The sequence below is a fragment of the Onychomys torridus genome, chromosome 1 (genome assembly GCF_903995425.1).
Source record: "Onychomys torridus chromosome 1, mOncTor1.1, whole genome shotgun sequence".
Classification (NCBI taxonomy): Eukaryota; Metazoa; Chordata; class Mammalia; order Rodentia; family Cricetidae; genus Onychomys; species Onychomys torridus.
In genome coordinates, this window is record NC_050443.1 from 117613131 (window position 1) to 117634705 (window position 21575).

A 21575-nucleotide genomic window follows, 5' to 3' on the forward strand; every position below is an offset into this window, starting at 1 on the left:
GTCATTCCAGAGACAGAAATCCCTCTGGATCTCTGTGAGTTCAAGGCCACACTGGAAACAGCCAGGCATGGTGACACTCACCTTTAGTCCCAGGGAGTGATGGCAAAAACAGAAAGATATATAAGACGTGAGGACAAGAAACTAGAAGCACTTGGCTGGTTAAGCTTTTAGGCTTTGGAGCAGCACAGTCAGCTGAGATTCATTCTGGATGAGGACACAGAGGCTTCCAGTCTGAGGAAACAGATTCAGCTAAGGAACTGTAGAGGTGAGGTGGCTGTGGCTTGTTCTGCTTCTCTGATCTTCCAGCATTCACCCCAATAACTGGCCTCAGGTTTTATTTTATTAATAAGACTCTTAAGATTCCTGCTACATTCTCCTTGCTCACATTCATGGTCCCTTGGAGGGTGATGGACATGCTTCCCTGAAAGGTGAGCCCTGCCCAACTATGTTGGGTCATCTGCCAGCTGACCTCTTTCCACCAAAGAACTAAACTCAGGTTGTGGACCCGAACAGCCTGAGCTTGGGGAGGAGAGCAATGGTCATTTGCAAGTGTGACTAAAGTACTCATCAGCCATTTCAGAAGAAATGAAGCCAAAGGGCTTTGCAAATACCTGGGACTCAGTGGAAAATCTCTGCTTGGGATGGAACATTCTAGCTGGTGAGGGGACTGACTCAGGTAAAGCCCTGAAGTTTCTACAGAGAGGAGACCTGCCAAAAACAAAACCACTTGCAGGTGGCACACCCCCATGTGGTACACTCTTTCCACATAGTAGACAGCAACTAGAAGTGACAAGGGTAACCATGTGACAGGCCTCAGCTTCAGTTTAATCTCTGGCAGGAAGACATATGCTATATAGACCCCCATGCCTCTGCAAGCCTGCAGAGGCTGACTGGATGCAGAACGGTGGAAGAGAGGAGATGCTCGAGCATGGCTCAGATCCTCTCTGGTCTTCTTCTGGACCGGTGCGTGACCTTCTTTAGGTGCCAGGGTCCCTGTAGGGGAACAACTGTAGAAGCAGCCTTCAGCACTAAAGACTCCAGTCCCTTGGGGATGGCTTTCTCACCCTGAGACCCAGAGATGAGACTTTTTCTGGATCATCAGGGGCCTTAGCTCCATGATGCAACAGAGTCCTTAAGCCATTGGCACTGTCTAACCTTGGGTACTGTGAACCCCACTGCCTGGCACCTCAGTGACACACTCGGAGGCACTATAGACTGAAGGGCCATTAGATTGGAGATATCAAGGCCATACCTGACTTTTAAAGGCCACTGTGAGGAGCTAGATCGTGCAACAGTGGAGCTGTGTGTGGAGGACCATGGTAGCTCCATTCATCACATCCAAGGATAAAATTTCTTTTCACTCCTTCAGCAGGAAGAGAGGAACAGGAAGGGACTGAAGTGGGCCACAGGTCATGTGGGCTGCCAAGACTTGGGGAAACCCAGGTGAATTTGAGACAAGCAGGTTCAAGGGCCTCTGGAAGGTATGTGTGTCACTGCTGACCCCAAGCCCAGATGAGGCTGCCTCCATGGCAGGAGAGCATCATGGCCAAAGCCCAGAACTCTTGGCTTTCTGCCTCTGCTTACATGGAGTTGGGTGGGTGCAATGACATGAGTAAGTAACAAGGTATGAGAAAGGATGCTGTCCTTCATCCTCATGGACAGAATACCTAACCGGCTTCATGTATCAGCTCTCACTGTTGCCCTGAAAACAGCCAATGAGGAGTTCTGACATGTGTCATTTTAAAGATTGTCAGCCAGGTGATGATCTGTGTAGACTACAGGGTGACATTTCTTGACCTGATCCTCCCCTAAGCACAAGAGATGTTGTCTGGGGTGGGGACCACGCAGGTGTGATCTAACAGGAAGTCCTGGATCCCACTGCACTGTGTAGCCATTGACAATCCATTCTCCACCCCAGGCAGCTCCTTCGTATCAGAATGCAGCAAAGCCTCCTCTTTCTGGGCCTGGGAACAGATTATACTCCTGTGCAGCCCAAGCCTGGGCTGCATTTCATACCTGCCACTTGCCCAGGCTCTCCGAGGCCCCTGGGAATGCTGGCACTTTATCCTTTTAATTAACACATGGCTACTACGACCTTCTGTCACTTAGTGAAGCTGATCGGCTGTTCCCTCAGGAGGCACAGGAGAGTGGCTCACTACTGGATCACTGCAGGATGGCTGCTGGATGGCTGGTTTTCATTATCATAAAACCCTTCAGTGACTTTTCATCATTTCAGACCGAAACCGATAAACAAGTTCACATACGTCTAAGGGGCCCAACCCAGGGTGCAGCACACCATGACACAGGAAACCCTGGAGGGGCCCAGCCGTGTCCTTCTTTGTTCTAATCTAGGAGATAGCAGTCTGGACTCTATTCCAATCCCCAATCCTGATACCTACAGCTGAGACACGGTGACATAGTGGCCCGTGGTTTGACCAGGGCAGGCTGAGCGGTGCTCACACTAACCATACTTGACCCAGCCAAGTGGATGGCATCCGCATTACTTTTCTCATTGGTGAGGAAACATGGAGTAGAAAGGATTTAGGGAAGGGGCGGTCATTTGGGCTGACAATTGACAGGGCTGCTCCTCAGAGTGTGCAAAGCATGAAGGCAGAAACAACTTGCAGCTGTGGATGCAGCAGCAGGAGGCTGCTTTCTCACAACTCAAGGAACTGGGGAGCAGAGAGAAGGGGCTGCTGCTGCTGCTGCTGCTGCTGTTCAGCTGGCCTTCTTCTTTTCCCTTTATGTCCAGTCTAGGACCCCAACCCACCCATCCAAATAGGTCTTCCCTTAGTCCTCCCTTGGGAGCACTCTTGCAGACATGCCCAGAGATATGTCTCCCAGGTGATTCTAAGGCCAGTCAAGTCAACAATGAAGAGTAATCCATCAGAGACGGCTCAAATTGTAAGCAAACAGAGAAAAGAAACACACTGGAAGTTTTTTCAAATCACTGCGAGACTACTAATGCTTCTAGATGCCCTGGCCGAGGATGTTTCTATTACCCATTTAAAGTAGAGAATCCCACTACCTGGTTCCACCAGGCACTGAAAGGGCAGGCAACTGCCAGTGCAGAGGCCTGGAGATAAGACAGTCTATCTTTCTGGGCCCTGTTTCTGCACTGGCTGTATAGTGTGAACAGATTCAGCTCCCTTTTTCACACAGGGCTGGTTGGTGGGAACAAAGCCGCTCTCAGATAGGCCAGACTGAGTGAGGCCAAGAAGAAAGAAAAAGGAAGAGGGAAGAGGGAAGAGGGAGGAGGGAGGAGAGAAGGAAGAGGAGGCAGCAAGATGGAGGGGAGGAAAGAAGAGAGGGAGGATGGATGAGAAGAAAAGGGGAGGCGGGAGAGGAAGAGAGTGAAGAGGAAGAGGAAATGGGGAGAGAAGGGAGGAAAAGGAAGGGGAGTGGGAGGGAGGAGAGGAGGAAAGGAGAAGGAGGTAGAGGGAGAAGGACCAGAGAAGAGGACAAGAAAGGGGTAGAGGAGAAGGAAAGGAGATAAGCAGGGGGAGATGTGGAAGAGGAGGGAGAACCAGGTCCCTGGTTCCGTCTGCACTTTCTAGATCTAGGCAGAGAGCCCCAGATTCAAGAGTCCCTGCCCACTCCAGAAATGTCACAAAAGTGTCACCGCGGGCACCAGTTAGGACTGAGTTCCAGGTGTGTTGACTTTGGACGTATCTCTCACTGCACACAAGTGTGCATCACCATGAGTTCACCTGGCCAGCACACATCGGGGAGATACTTGGGAACAGATAGATTTTTTTTTTTGCATTTTCAGAAGTATGGTATTTTTTCCTTCCTTCCTTTCCTCCTTCCTGCCTTGCCTTCCTTCCTTTCTTTCTCTCTCTTTCCCTCTCTCTCCCTTCCGTTCTTTCTTTGTTTGTTTGTTCCTTTCTTTCTTTTACATCCTGACTGCAGTTTCCCCTCCCTTCTCTCCTCCCAGTCCCCCCCACCTCCCCTCTGCCCCACCCCATCTACTCCTCCAGTAGTCAGAAAAGGGCAGACCTCCAGTGGATATCAACAAAACACGGTATATGAACTTGCAGTAAGACTAAGCACCTTCTTTTGTATTAAGGCTGGGCAAGGCAACCCAGTATAAGGAACAGGGTCTCAAAAGCCAGTAAAAGAGCCAGAGACAGCCCCTGCTCCCACTGTTAGGAGCCCCACAAAAAGACCAAGATAAACAACTGTAACATATATGCAGAGTGCCTAGGTCAGTCCCATGCAGGCTCCCTGAGTGTCAATTGTCTCTGTGAGCCCAGGTCAGTTGATTCTGTGGGTTTTCTTGTGGTGTCCTTGACATCTCTGGCTCCTACCGTTCTTTCTCAACCTTGAGAACAGATAGATTTAAGTCCCACCCAAGGACTACAACCACATTCTCTCTCTCTCTCTCTCTCTCTCTCTCTCTCTCTCTCTCTCTCTCTCTCTTCCAATAGATAAACAACAGGATTTCTGCTCTGTGTCTATTTTCAGGGCCTCTAGAACATTCAAGCCTGGTTAGCTCCTGCCTCAAGCCTACACACCTACAAGGACATTGTCGAACTAGGTTGTACATGCCAGAGCATATATCAGCTGATATATGGAAGGTAGTTGATGTGATAAACACCACAACCAAAAGCAATTCAGGGAGGGAAAGGTTTATTTCACCTCACTGGTTACTATCCATCACTGGTGGAAGTCAGGGCAGGAACTCAAGACAGGAACCTAGAGGCAGGAACTGAAGCAGAGGAGACCATGGAGGAACACCGCATACTAGCTTGTTCCCCCTGGCTTCCTCAGAGCTACCTTTCTTATACATCCCATGAGGTGTGTTCCTTCCTTTTACCTGCCCAGGGGTGGCACTAACCACGGTGGGCTGGGTCCTCCCACATCATTAATCAAGAAAATGTCTCACAGGCTTGCCTGCCAGCCAATCTGATAGGAATATTTTCTCAGTTGAGGTTCCCTTTTCCCATGTTAAGTTGACAAAATGCTAACTAAGACAAAAGGCCACAGCAACAGTGGAGAAAGTAACCCAGGCACTGGTGAGAGCCTCGCAATATCCACCCAAAGACCAAGCATAGCACATACTGACAACCAAGGACACATTGAGACTTCTAGAAGTAAACACAGAGTAGAGTCAACAGAGAAGGAGGTGTCGGGAGGTGGAGGCAGGGGACAGTGGGCTGACTCTCAGAAGATAATTGGATCCATCACTGGTGAGGCCTTAAGGCAGTGTGGGAACCGCACTGCATAGACCTGTGAGAGCCGAGGCAGTCAGGAGCTGAAACATAGCCTAAGGGGCACAGAATTGCCCACAAGAGGTGGGGAACTGTCCCACTGTGGCTACTTCTACAACCTCTTTGTCATCTTCAACACCAAGAGCCAGATCTGTGTGTGTTGGTTACACCTGGTTGAGAATTTAAGAATCATAATGTCACATCATGCTTTTCAATTTTGTTTCCAGTTGAATATTATCTACCCGAAAGCATTCTCTCTCACGGTCTGACATTAAGCAGGAGTGATGGAGAGCTCTTTTAGACTTCCTTCCCACTGTACCCATTCTGCCTGTGCTCTGCAGCTACCTGCCCAGGCAACAGGGCCCAAGAAGACTGCCCAGAAACGGGCATCTCTATCACCAGAGGCCACAAACTCGCCTGAAGAAACAGCTCCTAGGAACAGTGTTTTTTAAATTGTATCTCATACTCATTGTATACACTCTGCATCCCACCACTTGGTGACAAATCCTTAAGAAAATGACCCCATGTTGGTCCAGGGCCACTGGGTAGCCAGTGAGCCTCCAGGAGGCAGGCCAAGAGCTTGGTCAGTAAGCACTCTGTTAACTCTGGTCACCAGGATATGGGAGCCATGGGGGCTAAAGTTTCCCTCAGAGACCAGGGCTCAGGCTGCAGAGCTGAGCCAGTGGGGACAAATATGTCACCCCAGCAAGTGGCCAGGCTACCTCAGAGACAAGAGTGCAGTGGCCTATCACACATGCTCAGTTTTATCATGACATTCTCAGGATTGATGCTCATTGACAGGAAACATAGACACCACAGTCACCCAAATCTCGGTCAAGCCTCCTCCTCTTCACAGACTATTTTGAAACAAACCCCAGACATTTCATCACTGTCTATAAATACTCAGCATGATAGCAGAAAGGTAACGGCTATTTTGTAAACAGCCATGATAGCACTACCCAACACTCAAACCGCCACAAAGATCCTTTGTAATCAAGCATGAAGCTTGCTTCGGGCTGTCTAGACTGTCATAACCTTTGCCCCTACATCTGGAGGTGGACACATTGGCCAATATCCTCTGGCTGAGCCTCTTCAGCTTTCATTTTCTGCTAGAGAACCAGGCTAATCGGTCTTGCCAGCACCCCATCTTGGCGTTGCAGTGACCTCTCGGCCTTGCCCTCTGATCCTGGCTTCACAGTGCCCTTCCATTCCTCTACACCAGTCACTGTTTCTTAGATTTTTTTTTTCCTGGACAGATTTGGAGCCATGGGACTTCAAGCACCAGACATTGCAGGTGGGGACAAGGAAGGAAGGGATTCAAGGACCTCAGATGAGGACTCATCGATCTGGGGACTTGACGTTTCCTGGGAACACAGCTATTGCAGGCCGCAAAGTGAGCAATGGTGAGGTAAATGCATCCTGGTATGGTCCCACTGGAGAAAGGTACAGAAGGGTGAGCCCAGGATAGAGGAACTGGGTCCTAGCTGACCCATCTAAACTCTTTGCAAACTCTGTGTGAACTCAGAGCTGCGCTGCCATCCCAGAACGCAGAAGATGTGCAGGAAACCCCATTACATGTTGAGAGCTCCACGCTGTCGGGCAGCTATTTATTCACACCAAGTCCTCAAACTTAAAAGTTGTTTGGGGATATTTTCCCAGTGAGAGACTCTTGTATGCATTGCCCGGGGGCTATGGCAGAGGGGAGGTTCCAGGATGGGGTGGGCTTGTGTAGAGTGGATCTTCAGAGATTTGTTTCCTGCACAATCAGATCACGTCAGCCTAAATATATGGGTCGATCGTCAAGTGTCACCACATCTCCAGGAACTCATCAAATATCCAAGAGTCCCCCTGACTCCCCATTTCTCCCAAGAATGGGATGAGTCCTCAGAGCTCTGATCCTGCACTCACCTGGAGGAATGTGGTAAGGGACCTGCTCTTCTTGGAGTCACAGAAGGCCTGTAGTAATAGCAGGGAGCAGGCTATGACCCTCCCTCCCTCCCCCTCTCCCGCACCCCTTGCCAAGACTCTCAGCAGAGGCTTCCAGCAGCTGTCCTCTGTGACCAACACTTTATCAAAAGCACTGTGCACTGCCCTGCCCAGACCCAGCCAGCCTCATCTAGCCTCTTCAGATAAGGGTAGGGAGCTACAAGAGGCACCCACCACAGCATGGCCCTTTGGGGTGGTGATACCTCAGGTGCTGGAGGAGGAGGGGCAAATGCAGCCCCTTTCCTCCCACCTGCCAATAGCTCCAATGATGAGGGTGAAGGACACAGGAGTGCCTCTGATTCCTCACTCCCCCACCCCTGCCTTCTCATCCCTACTTCCGCTGCCCACTTCCCTTCCTCCAGCTCAGCAGCAGTTCCTGGTGTCTAGGTTCCTGGGGACCCTGCTGCTGGGGCACCAGCTCACCAAGACCAAGAAGGAGGAAAGTGCACAAGACTGTGGCTGAACCTTCTCTCTCCCAGCAGCCCCGTCACTCACCACAGCTTTCTTGGTGCTCAGTGGAAAAACTGTTGAACATATGGTGTGACCAGTCAAATATTTGGAGTTTGTGAAATGTATTTTAAAATTAATGAGGATTTTAACTTTTATAAACTTCTAAAATTCAAAATACACCAACTTAGGGGAAAAAAAGAGTTCCCAGTCATGTGAAGCCAGCTCACACTGACCTGTTTTCTGCCCTGTAGTCTTTTAAATTTCACTGCACTCCCATCCTTCACTGTGACAAGACACCCTAAGGTATCAACTTAGAGGAGGAAGAGTCCATCAGGCTCCTGGTTGCAAAGGTTTCAGTCCATGGCCACTAAAGTTCACTGCTTCAGAGCCTGTGGGAGACAGAAAATGGTAAGGAGATCAGAGCAAAACAGCCTCATGGCAAAGAAGCAGGAGCGTAAGGAAGGAGGGAAGAGAGAGGAGAAGAGCCTGGAAATAAGTCACACCCATGGGTACCTTCCCTTTTTTCCAGGATCCACCCCTATGCTTCTACCACCTCCCAACATACCAGCCAATGATGACCCTATCAGTGGATCTGCCCATCAGTCAGGTCAGAACACTCAGAATCCAGTCCCTGCCCCATCCCCAGAGGTCCCACCTTTGACCATGGTTGCACACTAGGAACCAATGCCTTGGGAACATTCAAACCAAACAACCAAACCCCTGCACACACTGCACCTTGGTTTGGTTCCATCAGTGCACATTACCAGTCCTGCCCCTAGGGTGAGAGTGCCAATAACTGCTCTTACAGTGTGGCCAACCGCATGGCTCCTAAAAAGGTTGGCTCTCTTAGGGAGAGTTTGGTATTGCTCCACCATCACCCATCCAGTGGGACATCCCTCCTCAGTCCTGCCTTGCCACCTTCATTGCTGTCCCTACTGGTAGGTCCCGCCATTCCATCCCCAAAGCCCCACTTCTGACCACTCCCATACTGTTGGAACCTCCTGCTCAAGCGAGAGTTGCTGCTTCTGCTCCCATTACATTTACTTTCCCATTATTTCTTGACTTTTTGTCTGGAATTGGTTTAATTGTTTTTCCTGTCCCACTTTGTAGCATGGGCAAATACTGGAGTGAGCCCAATCACCAAAATAAGAAGTTAACTGAAGAAAAAAAAACTAAATGTCTCCACTACAAATTTCTCATTTTTATTGTTTAAACTACTTTTATTGGGTTTTTTAACATGGCAGTAAACAGGAAGAAGGTAATATCTGAAAATATGGCAGCAGAGCATGGGAAGAGCAATCACCATCCACCAACTGACCAGCCATGGCTGTACAGACATGGTCAGTGCAGAGGACTCCCATACTGGCACAGTTTTATACACACACACACACACACACACACACTCAAATCCATAAGCTCATCTGTATTCACACTCACATACATTCACACCTGTATGCTCACACACTCATGCATACTCACCCACACTCACACAAACACATACACATGCATACTAACATCCACACTCATGCCCACATGATTCACATCTATACATGCACATTCCCTTATGTTAACACGAATTCACACCTGATGGCACACACATATGAGCATACTCTCACACATGCTTGCACACTCACATACATTCCCATACTCCTAATACCACCTGACTACACATAATCTGACCTGCATGTTTATGAATGTTCATGCACAATGGTGCACACTCATACTAGTACACTCACACTCACATGCTCACATGACTCACATACACACACACTCAAATCTGTACTCTTAAGCACATTCACACACACACACATAAGTATATTCCTGTCCTCACAATCATCCATATTCACACCTGTGTGTGAAAACACACTCACTGTGATGACTAGTTTTATGTCACAAGCTAGAGTCATTTTGGAAAAAGGAACCTCAATTGAGAAGATGCCCGTACCCGACTGGCCTGTGGACAAGGCTATGGTGCATTTCCCTGGCTAATGATTGGTGTGGAAGGGCCCAGATCACTATGGAAAGTGCCATCCCTGGGCTGGTGTTCTGGGGTGCCATAAGAAAGCAGGCTGAAGAAACCACAGGAGGAAGCCACTAAGCAGCACTCTTACAGGGCCTCTGCTCCACTGAGTTTTTGCCCTGCCTTCACTCAATGATGGACCCATAAGCTGTAAGGTGAAATACACTGTTTCTTCCCAAAGATGCTTTTGGTCATAGTGTTTAATCATAGCATTAGAAATCTTAACTAAGAAATGAGTACCAGGAGTGGCGTACTGCTGTGACAGACCTGACCATGTTTGGGGAAAGACTGTGGTAGCATCTCAACTTTGAGCTGTAAAAGTCATTTAGTGTTCAGCACCCAGTGGGCTTTTGTGTGACATCTTGGAAGAGTATCGAGACATATGCAGACAATGGGGACCTGGCTTGTGTCATTTCAGAGGGAAGATTTGAAGGCCTCTTAAATAAGACTCCACCAGGGCCATGTGTGTGATGTTTTAAGAATCTGCGTGTCTGGCCAGCTGGAGCTGAAGAATCTGCTGTGATTACCAAGAGACTAGGACCATGGGAGTAAAACCTTAACTTTTCTAGGGCAATTGTTACTGATCAGCTGAGACTGGGGAATTACTACAACTAAGAAGAGACCAGCTTTACTGAGGTAAAACCATCTGATAGTATTTCCTCAGGCTCAGCACACAGAACCTGTGGTCTGGGGTAGTCACAGCTGCATTTCATGCTAGCAGCTGAAGTTGGTAGTCACTAGATACTAGTTTTGAAAGCATGAAGAGGTCATGGAGAAGAGCTGAGGGTTGGCACCATGTGGTAATGCTGGAGTCCCTGAAGACATTCAGGAGATGTTATTAGTGAAAGTGCTTCCCAGTTGCAGTGGAGACCCCAGCATTCTCGAGCTGTCTGTAGTACAGAATGACTGCTCAGGACAGCAGCAGCCCCAGCCATGGAGTAGAGCTAGCCTGAGCCTACAGAACAAGCTGTGTATGTCAGGACAGCAGCAGCAGCAGCAGCAGCCACTGTGTAGAGCTAGCCTGAGCCTACAGAACAAGCTGTGTATGTCAGGACAACAGCAGCAGCAGCCATGGAGTAGAGCTAGCCTGAGCCTACAGAACAAGCTGTGTATGTCAGGACAGCAGCAGCAGCAGCCGTGGAGTAGAGCTAGCCTGAGCCTACAGAACAAGCTGTGTATGCTTCAGATAACAGGCTTGGGAAGTGGAGCTAGCTATCCAGACCATGGGAGCCTGGATGATTGTGAGTGAATCCCAGACATGGGATACTGGGTTATTTACACTGTTAGAGTCTGACTTTGCTTTGTTCAGATTGAGACTGTATCCTGGTTCTTCCTTCTTGGAATAAGAAAGTATTTAACTTACTTTTTATTTTATAGGGGTCCACAGTTGAGAGAATTGGGATTTTGAAGAGATTTTGGAGTTTTAGAGACTATGAATATTTTAGAGACTTGAAATATCTTGGGAAGGCTTTGAACACTGAAAGTGGCTGGGTATTTTAAAGGAACTGGACTTTAAAGGACATTCACAATCATTTGTGTTTTATATCATGGTAGTGATATTAACATGCCATCTTGGAAACAAACAAGAAAGGAAGGGATCTAGTGAAATAGTTACTTCTCTGTGTCAAGTTGACAAGGGATCAATTGTACTGACTAGCTTTATGTCAATTTGACACAACCTAGAGTCAGTTTGGAAAGGGGAATTCCAATCGAGAAAACACCCCCACCAGATTGACCTGTGGGCAAGCCCATGGTGCATTTTCTTGAATAATGATTGATTTAGAAGGGCCTAGATCACTGTGGGTGATGCTACCTCCGGGCTGGTGGTTCTAAGTGCCATAAGAAAGCAGGGTCAGCAAGCCACAATAAGCAGCACTCCTACAGGCCTTCTGCTCCAGTTCCTGCCTCCAGGTTCCTGTCCTGAGTTCTTGCCCTGGCTTCACTCGGTGACGGACCTGTAAGTGATAAGGTGAAATAAACCCTTTCTTTCCTCCCCAAGTCGCTTCTTGACATGGTGTTTTACCACAGCAATAGAAACTTTAACCAAGACACTCACATTCACACTAAAGTGTACATACATGCTCATACACATTCATATTTATATGTTTGTACACATTCATGTTCATTTACATTCCCACTCACACACCACACACTTCTATATGTTCATACACATTCATACCCACACACTCATATGCACACTTGTGCATATTTACACTCTAACATTCACTCACACATTTGTTCACATTTACATGATCACATACATTCACACACACACACACATTTGTTCATGTTCAAACATGTATTTGTGCATGTTCATACTTCCACAACCACAAACAATTCACACTAACATGTTTGCACAAACCCACATTTGCATGCCTGCACACATTTGTACTTGCTTGCTCATCCACATTCACACTCATGCATTCACATACATCTGTATTTGCACACATGGTCATTTACATGCACACTTATTATACTCACCTATTCACAACTATATACATTCATATACTTACACACATCCACCTGAGCTTGCATGTTTGCACACTGACACGCTCACATGTTTGTGCACAGTAGCATACTGACACACCCACATACTGGCTTGTGTGCTCAGGAGCTCACTTGTATTCAGGTGCACTTGTACACACTTGGACTCTGAGACTCATTTGCACACACTTTCACACTCAATCATTTGAGCACACATTTTCTTAAACACATTTACACAGTCTGCTCATACATGCTGGCTTGCTCATTTTCACATATTAACACACATATTCACACACAGTACTCATGGTGTCTGTGAGGAGAGCTCACAGAGGAGCAGTACTGCCCTACATAGTGTGATTTGTTGGCCACTCCCCAGAGTGGGTATTCAACTGCCTCCAACCCATCCCTGAGCTGGATATTTAAGATCTTCCAAACTTCTGCTCTCACCAAGAGCTCAAAGCACGAATGACTGGCTGGAAAATTATTAGATATTTAAAAATATAATGATATTTTTAGGCTTAAAGATATTTCTGAAACAGAGAAAGAATTATTTCCCAATGTGAAGAAGTAGACGACTGCCCTAGGTTGTGCCAAAATTGCTAATACTAGAAAAACCAGTGACTCAGAAACATTAATTTTTAAATAAATAATTACTTTAACAAAATTGCCAGGTGGAGCAACTTGCTTTCCACCACAGCTAATTTAGTTAAATTGCTCTGGCCCAACTGCCAGAGGACACAGCAGGAGACAGCCCCGCCCCCATAGGCAGGCAGATAGCAAATACATGTCACACTGATGAACAGTCCAGGTAGGGTTTGGTTAGCAGCGCCCAGAATGCTTTGAGGATGGAGGCCCCAGGCTCCAAGCCCCAGCTATAATCTAGCTGCTAAATGGAAGGTCTGCAACAGGAAGAGGACCTTGGGCATCAGACAGTCTAGTCAGCACCATGGACAGTTCCTCAGCAGCCTTGCACCTAAGAGGGACTATCTATCCTCTGCCTTCCAGGACAGGTGCCCTGTGAACTGGATCTGGGCCTGACCTTCTTGTCCTCTTCATACCTGACAGTGGCCAAGGAAGAGGATGGATGAACTGAAGAGTTGGGAGGGAACAGGTGGATGAACTGGGGCAGAAGGAGGAGGAAGGCTGGGAGGAGAGTGTGTAAGAAGCTGTCCACTGAGAGACTGGGGAGGCATAACAAGCCCTGCAGTCACATCTACCTGATAGAAGGGCTGCAAAGGTGACTTCTGCCCACAGCACACTACCCCCCAACACCCTCACCCTATGAGGTGGCATCTTCTCATGAAAGCCAGGCTGTTGGCTCATTACTGGGGTCTGGAGACCAGAGTGGTCCCTGAAACTTAAAGCCATCTGGGTGACTGGATGTCTCTGTTCCATCTTTAGCTCACATTTGAGATGAAGATAGAGAGTGTGCTCGTGTTTCAGAAAGTCCCAGCAGGTCTGGCTAGAAATGCTGTGTTTAAAAATGTCCCTGAGGAGCCAGGTTAACTCCTGAAAATGGACATTGGGGTGCCCCACAGTGCTGCAAGTGCCTGGTGTCTGTGTGCCTCACTAGCTGCCACAGTCATTGCTGCTATCAGTCTAGCCTGTGAGGACAGGCTCTGTGTATTGCTTATCTCCCCCTGTGATTAGCTCTTATTGAAATTCTGTGCAGTGCCAGAGGTTTCTGCAGCTCCTGGGAATCGTCCTCACCCTGTCTGTGGCCACATGTCCAGGCCACACTTCAGTCCTGGGAGATGAAAGATGCTGGTGCTAGCATGTTTTGGTGACAGGTGAGGCTGGTGTCCTCCAACAGGCACCAGTGGGTCTCTTATTTGGAGACCCAAGTCCGTGTACAGAGATTTATCTAGGCCATCCATGTGCATGTCCAGAGCTATCAGGGGTCAGGGCAAGCAGCTAGAGATCAGACTGTACATCTGTTTGTGCCTCAAGGTGGGGGTGGCAGGTGTGCCTTGGTATCAACCAAGGCAGCTCCTCTTACCTTCCTGAAGGACCTGGGTATATCTCCAAGGGGAGGGGATACGTGGATCCTGGAAAAGGCTATGGACTCACTTCATGGTGTGGCCGCTTTAGCTCCCTTGCTCTATACTACTCTGGTGCTGAGGACACGAATCAGCAGTGTGCTAGGGCGTGGTAGACATGTCCCATCAGTGAAGATTTCAGAAGGCTGTGTCTAAAGCTTATGAGGCCTCAAGGGACAAAGTGAGGGAGCTGAGAGCCACAAAGTTGTATCATGTCACCCATCACCATGACAACTAAGAACAAACCTGCTTCTTACTCTGTCCCTCGGATACATCATTCTGTGGCTCCCTAGTGCCTGCAGAATAAACAAGATTTCCATGCCCAGCCCTCTACTCCTGGGCCCAGTGTACCAGGCTCCCTGTCTGGAGCATGGGTGGGCGTGGTGGGCAATGAAACCATGTATCTCTTCCAGAATCTACCATGGAGTTAGCAGGAACGAAGAGAAGCTGTGTGTGTCCCAGGATATCCTGCTGCCTCTATGATCTTGGTAGAATGAGGCAGGTTCTCCACAGGGTAGCCTTGCCAGTGTCTCCCTCTTCCTGCCAGCAGCTCTCAAACCTCCCCCAAAACCAAAAGGGCCCCAGGGAAGGAGAATGGCCTTCTGAAGAAAGAGGAAGGGTCTGAAGCTGAGGAAGTGGAGCTCAGTGAGGCACCAGGCACTTGGGGTCAGGGGTCAAGGTGAAAACTCCATAACCTGCGGTCTTCACAGCTCCCAGGCCAACAGGGCCTGATCTCTCTTTGCTTCAATCTGAATAACCCAGGGCCCCGTATCTGCCCAGGAGGCCTTCTAGGCACCTGTGAAATGCCAAAATGTCTGTTTGTTACCAAGCAGAAGCTGCACATTACCTCCTTGTCCTCCAAGGCTGTGATGGGGGCTGGACTCGCCCTGGGCCTCTCAAGGGTCCAACTGTGCTTTGTTAAAGAGCCAGCAGCAAGAGAATACTGGAAGTTGGTGATTTCATTATTTGCTTCTCAAACTCATCTTTCCTCGAGGTGAGAATGAGTTTGTTGGCTTGAATCTTTTAGGAATGGTCTGTACAGATTCAGACTGATGCTGTAGGGGTTGGGGGGTGGGGAGATGGCTGGTTTCCACAGCAACCCAAGAGCCTTTTTAATTCTGCTCTGCAGGCCAGATGCTGCACACGGAGAGACCAGGGCCACAGTCCCACCCCCTCCAGGGTCAGGCTGCATCCCCCAGAGGCCACCGTTTCCACATCTACCTGTTTCCCATTTCAGTTTCTTGATCCCCACAAAATGGCGGAGAAGCCTACAGCTATAAAGACTCAAGTACTTGGAAGAGGTGCATCTAACCAGGGCACTAGCTGCCAGCCAAGGCCATCCCTATTCTAAGATGAAATGTTTCTTAGAAGTGCTTTGCCATGTCCTTGGTAGCCTCAACCCCTCTGAGACAGGAAAGAGAGTCTCAATTCTACCAACCAGGTGTGTGACTCAATCTCAGCCTCCTCATTGGACTGTTTCCTGTTCTCCCGCTAACAGCTTGCAGATTCCTGAAGCCAAACAATACAGAAAGAAGCCTGGCCTCCTGAGGCCCTGGGTTCTGGATGTTTGGGTTTCCTGTTAGCCACTGCAGGGCAGCCAAGCTTTCTCCTTCTGAGCAATGGAGTGGACTGTGACCCATCTAGACTCTGTCCCTAACCAGGCAGAGTTTGACAAGAACTCCCAGCTGCCTGTACTCAGCATACATGCCTCCACGACATCAATAAGCCAGGTTCAAAGGCTGCTGGGAAGGCCACAGCTTTGATTGAGATCCTAACACTTCAGAGGAGGCCAGAGCCACTAGCTCAGTCTGTGAGACTGGCTGGATGATCTCACAGTCCAAAAAACTAACCTCTCTGGAAGAGAGGCAGAACCCGAGGGCACTGAGGGAACTGGAGCTGTCCATCTGCAGAGAGACCTAGGACTATGCTTTAAACAGGCCACGTAGTCTTGGAGCCTCTGAACCTTTATTGTCCACTGACACTCCTTTTGGAGAGGATGTCAGTGGTAAGATTTGTGGCAGGAAGCAGCTGAGCAGCTAGGCACTGTCCCATGCCAGCAATGGGACATGTTTCCCGGGATAATGGCCCCAGAGCCAATACAGCCACAGCTTGTCACATACAACCCATAAGCAGGATGTCCTCTCTCACAGTTCTAAAAGGTTGGAAAAAATAAGAATAACACGTGAGAACTGTGTATTTTTCCAGTGTTGGCACCCAGCCAGCCCTTTGCTGAGAACTTGTCTCCACCAGCAGGGTGGAATGCTGTGAGGAGGATCTGGCCTGTGGAGCCTGAGAGAGGTGCTGTCTGGCCCTTTATGGAAGTGGCAGCCTGGTGGGATGGTCTGTGCTGTGTCCCCACAGGGGCTGCTGTCCTGTCTCAGCCAAAACACGTGGGGCCATTACACAGAGGAGACTTTGTAGATGCTGCAAATGCTAACCAGCACTTGCTTTTTACTACACGTGAGGAAGATGGCCCTGGATGACTAGGTAGGATGACCTGCCTGGCAGTGGACAGGCCTGAAGACCACAGCTGAGGTCTTCTTGAGATGAAACCCTCAAGGACAACAGTACCAGCCTGTGCTGGAGACTCCAGTCATTTATATCCCTGCTGTCCTGTGTGACTGTCATAGACGCAGAAACTCTCATCTTCTGCTGGCATCTCTTTGAGCACTAGACTTGGGGAACTTTGGTAAGCAGAGTGTGCCCTGAGCAAAGACCCACACCCATGGGCAGAAACTGGCATTTCTCTACATGGAGGGATTTTACTTGTCCTCAGTGAGGGCCCTTGTTGCCTGCATCCTAGTGGCCTAGGATTGGGGGTTATTTCAGTTCTTTGTCCTCTCCTGTGCTTTCCTCTTTGACCAGTTTGAGGAGTTAGCAGGTATTCTGAGATGACTATATATCCATGACACCCAGAGGTTGGGCTGTGTCCCAAAGCAAGCCTGGGGGTGCCCAGAGGAGCAACATAAAGAAGGGATTAGGCTTCACAGCCCTTGCAGGCACAGACATGTGGGCCCATGGCAAATATTTCCCAGCCCCCGCCCTGGGTCGGGGGCAGGTTCCTAACTACAGGGTAATTTACATTACTCCAAGTGAGTGTTGAGAGACAAGAGACCAGAGGCTTGAGCCACATTGCCAGGTTCCTTAAATAGAAAAAGCAGCCCATAGCCAAATACGCTTTCAGTAAGAGGCAAGTGTAGCCTGCCTAGCAAATAAGACAGGGTGGTTCCCAGAGCAGCCGCAAAGGCTGGTGGTAACCAGAAACATACCTGGCCAAGCCATGCCTCAGTTTCCTCATCCCATAAAACAGTGGTTCTCAGTCTGTGGGTTGCAACCCCTTTGGGGGTTGCATATCAGATATCTTGCATAACAGATATCTACATTATTATTCATAACCATAGCAAAATTGCAGTTATGAAGTAGCAATGACATAATTCGATGGTTGGGGGTCACCACAACATGAGGAACTCTATTAAAGGGGTTGCAGCATTAGGAAGGTTGAGAACCACTGCCATAGGAAAACTATTCTGTGTTGATATAGAACATGGACCACCACGGAGGTCATCGTGGCACCTCTGTCTCCAGTGCCACCCCAGAGATCAGCTCTGAAGTGATGCCCTCCTTGGGCAGCTCCAACCCTAGGCCCTGGCATGGCTGCAGAGGGGCATATGTAGCAGCTGTGAGTGAGTGGAAGCCATTAGTCCAGTGCCAGTATTCATGAAGCCAGGTGCTGGGCTTTGATTCTGGAAACTTCAGCTAGGGCCCAAGCACAGTCCAAGCACAAATTCTTGGTTATGGCTACTCTAGGAAGAGGCTGGGGGACATCACTCAAGTTGTGCATGGAGTGAAGGACCAGTAGCCTGTGCTATTCTGCCTCTCCTGAGGGTCTGGGCCACCTGTGATAATCCTGGAGCCATGTGCAGGAGATAGGTGTCAGAGTCCACTCTGGTCCAGAGCCACCACACACACACACCCCATACTGCCTCCTCTACCCACTTGACCATGACCATCAGCCAGAATCTGTCAGGGAGGGACTTGGCTGGCCTCTAGTCCCTGGAGAAGCCACTCTCAGAGTTTAGAACACATGAAGGTCTCCAAAACTGATAGGTTGCTGAGCAGGCAGAATCCTCTCTGGTTCTCAAGTCCCTTTATCTGAAGTTCAGGGTTCATCTCAATGTTCCCACTGAGCTCTGGGACAGAGGACGCTTGACCACACCCCACCCAGAGGTTACACACCACAGGACATACAAAACCAAGAATTACAATGTCCCTGGATCTAATTCTGCCTTCAAGACTTAACAATCTCTCCCCAGGAACTCTAGCTTCCAACCTGGGGACACCCTTGGAGTATGCACTAGCCTTAAGAGCACCTAGAAGAGCAAAGAAGATGGGCGGGGCTGAACCAGGTGAAGAGGAACCAGAGTGGCCCCCAAACAGGTGTCTTCCAATCACAGTGCCATGCCAACATTTCCCAAGGGGATTAACCTTATGAAAAATCTAGACCCTGGCCCTCGCTCCCCTCAGGCAGCAGCCTGGGTCAGGCCATCCCAACTACAGTTGAGAGCCTGGGCTCTGGCCTCTGACAAACACGCCTGTACACTTTGCTTCGCGGTGCTCAGTTCTTTTGACCAGGGCTGGGAGAAGGGGTTCAACACTGGGGTTAGGGAAGACATTTCCTACCCAGCCAGGCCCTGTCCACAGGCAGGACCAACCCTGCTGACTCATGCTCAGAGAGACTTCACCCCAGTTTTGGCATATTTGGATCTGAGAAATATTTTAATGCCAGGATTGTGGAGATTCTTCCAAAATCAATTTCCGTTTTCACCTTCCTGTTCCTGGAGCCCTCAACAGACAGCAATCTCTTTTAAAAATGAAATAACATCATGCTTGCTGTCCTCCTTTTGGGGGAAATGTTTTAATGTGAGTTGTCTGAATCTGTTGGAAGCAAGCAGCAAACCCTAGTCGGTTGTCTCTTTAAATCGACTCTGCAGTGTGACGGGCAGCGGGCCGCCGGGCTGGGAAGAACCATTCCCGCTCTTCCGCAGGGAGCCAGGGCACGGCGCTGCCGCGGTCCGCGCCTCCCCCAGTCCCCATGGTTACAGCTCCTGCTTCCCGGCCGGTCCTTCATTCCCCTGGCTGCTGCTGCAGAAATCAGGCGCGCAGGCGGCTGGCGTCCCCCAACCCAGAGCTGGAAACTGCCTGCAGAGAGCGCATTGGACGCCTGCTCTTCCTCGGCTCTGACTCACTCCCTCCGGGTGCAGAGCTCTGTCCCCAGCGCAGTGCTCTGACCACAGCCAGTCGCCAGGCTGCAGCCCTGCAATCTGTTGATAACTCCACTCACAAGCTCCAGTCGAATGCCTTCCGTCATAGAAAGCTCTTCCCTAGCACGAGGGACATGCCACATCTCGCCTATGAGAAGCGTGAGACCTGTGCCTCTCCTGCTGCCTTTACCAAAATAGGTGAGAAGTTGGGTGTCTGAGAAGAAAAGGGGAGGGGTGGTGCTTCTGGCCAAGCTTCTGGCCCGCCTCAGTGTCCACTCATGAGGGCCATTTCTGGGGCTATGAGGGTTGGACCACTCTTGCTGTTGGAAGGTGGATTCTGAATAACTTTGGGTAAGTCTAGGGCTTAGAGCCCTAGCAAGACCACATAGTTCCAGCACAGGCAAGAATGTCCATGTGGGAGACACTAGCCCTCAAGGTCTGGCCGTGTCAGGTAACAGAAGCTTCTGCCAGCCAGGTCTGCTGGGCACTGAGAGATTTATTCAGGTTTATTTGATTCTCTTGTTTTAAATTGATAATATTGATCTGGCTTGTGCAGCCTGAAATAACCAAGTGGCATTCTTACAATTGGGATGGTGAGCAGGGACTACTCAAGGGATGGTTTCTGGCTGCCAGAAGGCAGGTTTCCTCCAGAGTCCCAAAGCTCAGATTGTCACCACCTTTCTGGATGCCTCAGATGGAGCCTGAGCCAGGGACTCCAACAGGCTGGCCAGGTTGATAGGAGCCAGAAAGGGGCGAACTTGGAAAGGGAGTGGGTGCTCCCTGAGTGTACCTGGGTACTGGCCTGTAACGGGCTAGGAGAGCCTCCCTCTCACTCTGAACATGCACTGTCTTTGCAGGTGGGTCAGCCTGCAGATCCTCACCCATTCTGTCACAGTCACTCTGAGGTCGCCTTCTCGGGAGCCCCACAGGGACTGCTGTTTGGGACTTGACCTTCCAAATGGCCATGGAGGCTAGAGGGGAGAAGGGCGCAACATAGTGGTCGCTGCCAGCAACCCCACCGGTGCGCTTGCCTCTAACTCTGCAGGGCTCATGGTGAGTATGCAGCCCTGAGGGGCTAACAGCTCAGGGCACCCTGCGTCCATGCCAGATCAAGCACCACCACCTCTGCTAAGTGGAGGAGACCTAGGCAGGGAAGTAACTTACGGGGTGGTTAGGTCGTTAGCAACTGTCCAGCCCGTGCTCATTCCTGGAGTGGGAGAAGTCTACGGGGCTGGTACCGAGGGCAGCAGGGTCTGGCTGCCCTGGGTCTCTGGCTGCCTGCCAAGGTCTGTCTGCTCACTGGCTCACTTGGTGCTGTTCATACTAATTAGCTGCAGGCACACAGCAATGTCGGATCATTTAATCAACAGAGTGGCATCCATCCATGGGGCTCTTGTCCGTACCCTGGGAAACCTTGTCTAGTCCTAGACAAGGCTCCCTCCCACTCAGGGGGGCCTCAGTCAGGTCACCAGGCCCTCCCTACTGGCCCTGCTCCTCAGAAAGTCCAAGGGCTTCGGCAGCTACAGCCACAAGAGGAGTGGAAGGGTGTTTCTTTCACTAGAAAGGGGTAAGAGCAGTGTGGTCATCGGGTTGGAACAGTGTCCAAGACATGGCGGGGCCCTTTCTGAAGGCTCCCACAAGCTTTTATTGTGGCTGCTGCCTATCAGTCTCCAGCAAGGCTGACAGCTGAGTAAATAATGCATTGTGTATGCTCCTAAGGGACAGCGCACAGGGCAGCTCAGGCTGGGGTGCGTGCCGAGAATGTCAACGGCCACCAGGATAACATGTCCATAGCCCGGACATGGGCATGGGTGCCTCAGGGCAGACCTGTGTGTCTCCCTAGTAAGGAGCCTGAGACACTGCCTCACTTGCTTCTTGCTCCATTCAAAAATACCCAAGAAGAGAAATCCCTGATGCCCAAAGCCACATCACTTCAGCATTGTTGGCTGAAGTGTCCATGCTCTCTCCCGACCGTAGCAAGGTTACCTGTTCCAGGCACTGGCAGCTCTTAAAGGAGAGCAGCCTAGGCTCAAGGGTGCCTTGGCTTCTGACTCTCTCTCCTGTTGCCCCCAGGTGCCACACCCAACATGGCTGTCAGCCCTAGGTTGGAATGGTTTGTGGC

General features: G+C 49.8%; 1 protein-coding gene across 3 annotated transcripts in view; it reads left to right on the forward strand.

The window, feature by feature from the left end:
- Nucleotides 1-19255: 19255 nt before the first annotated feature.
- Nucleotides 19256-21575, forward strand: part of Adgra1 (adhesion G protein-coupled receptor A1) — a 43647-nt gene continuing 41327 nt past the window's right edge. Inside the window, exons 1-2 of one of the 3 annotated variants that reach the window (XM_036198098.1) lie at nt 19256-19651; nt 20311-20506. Coding sequence is in view for 1 of the 3 variants with exons in the window: in XM_036198091.1 (XP_036053984.1) it covers nt 20504-20506 (3 nt within the window). In the remaining 2 variants the exon portion in view is untranslated. The remainder of the gene's footprint in view (nt 19652-20310; nt 20507-21575) is intronic. The other 2 variants (XM_036198084.1, XM_036198091.1) reach the window with 2 other exon arrangements.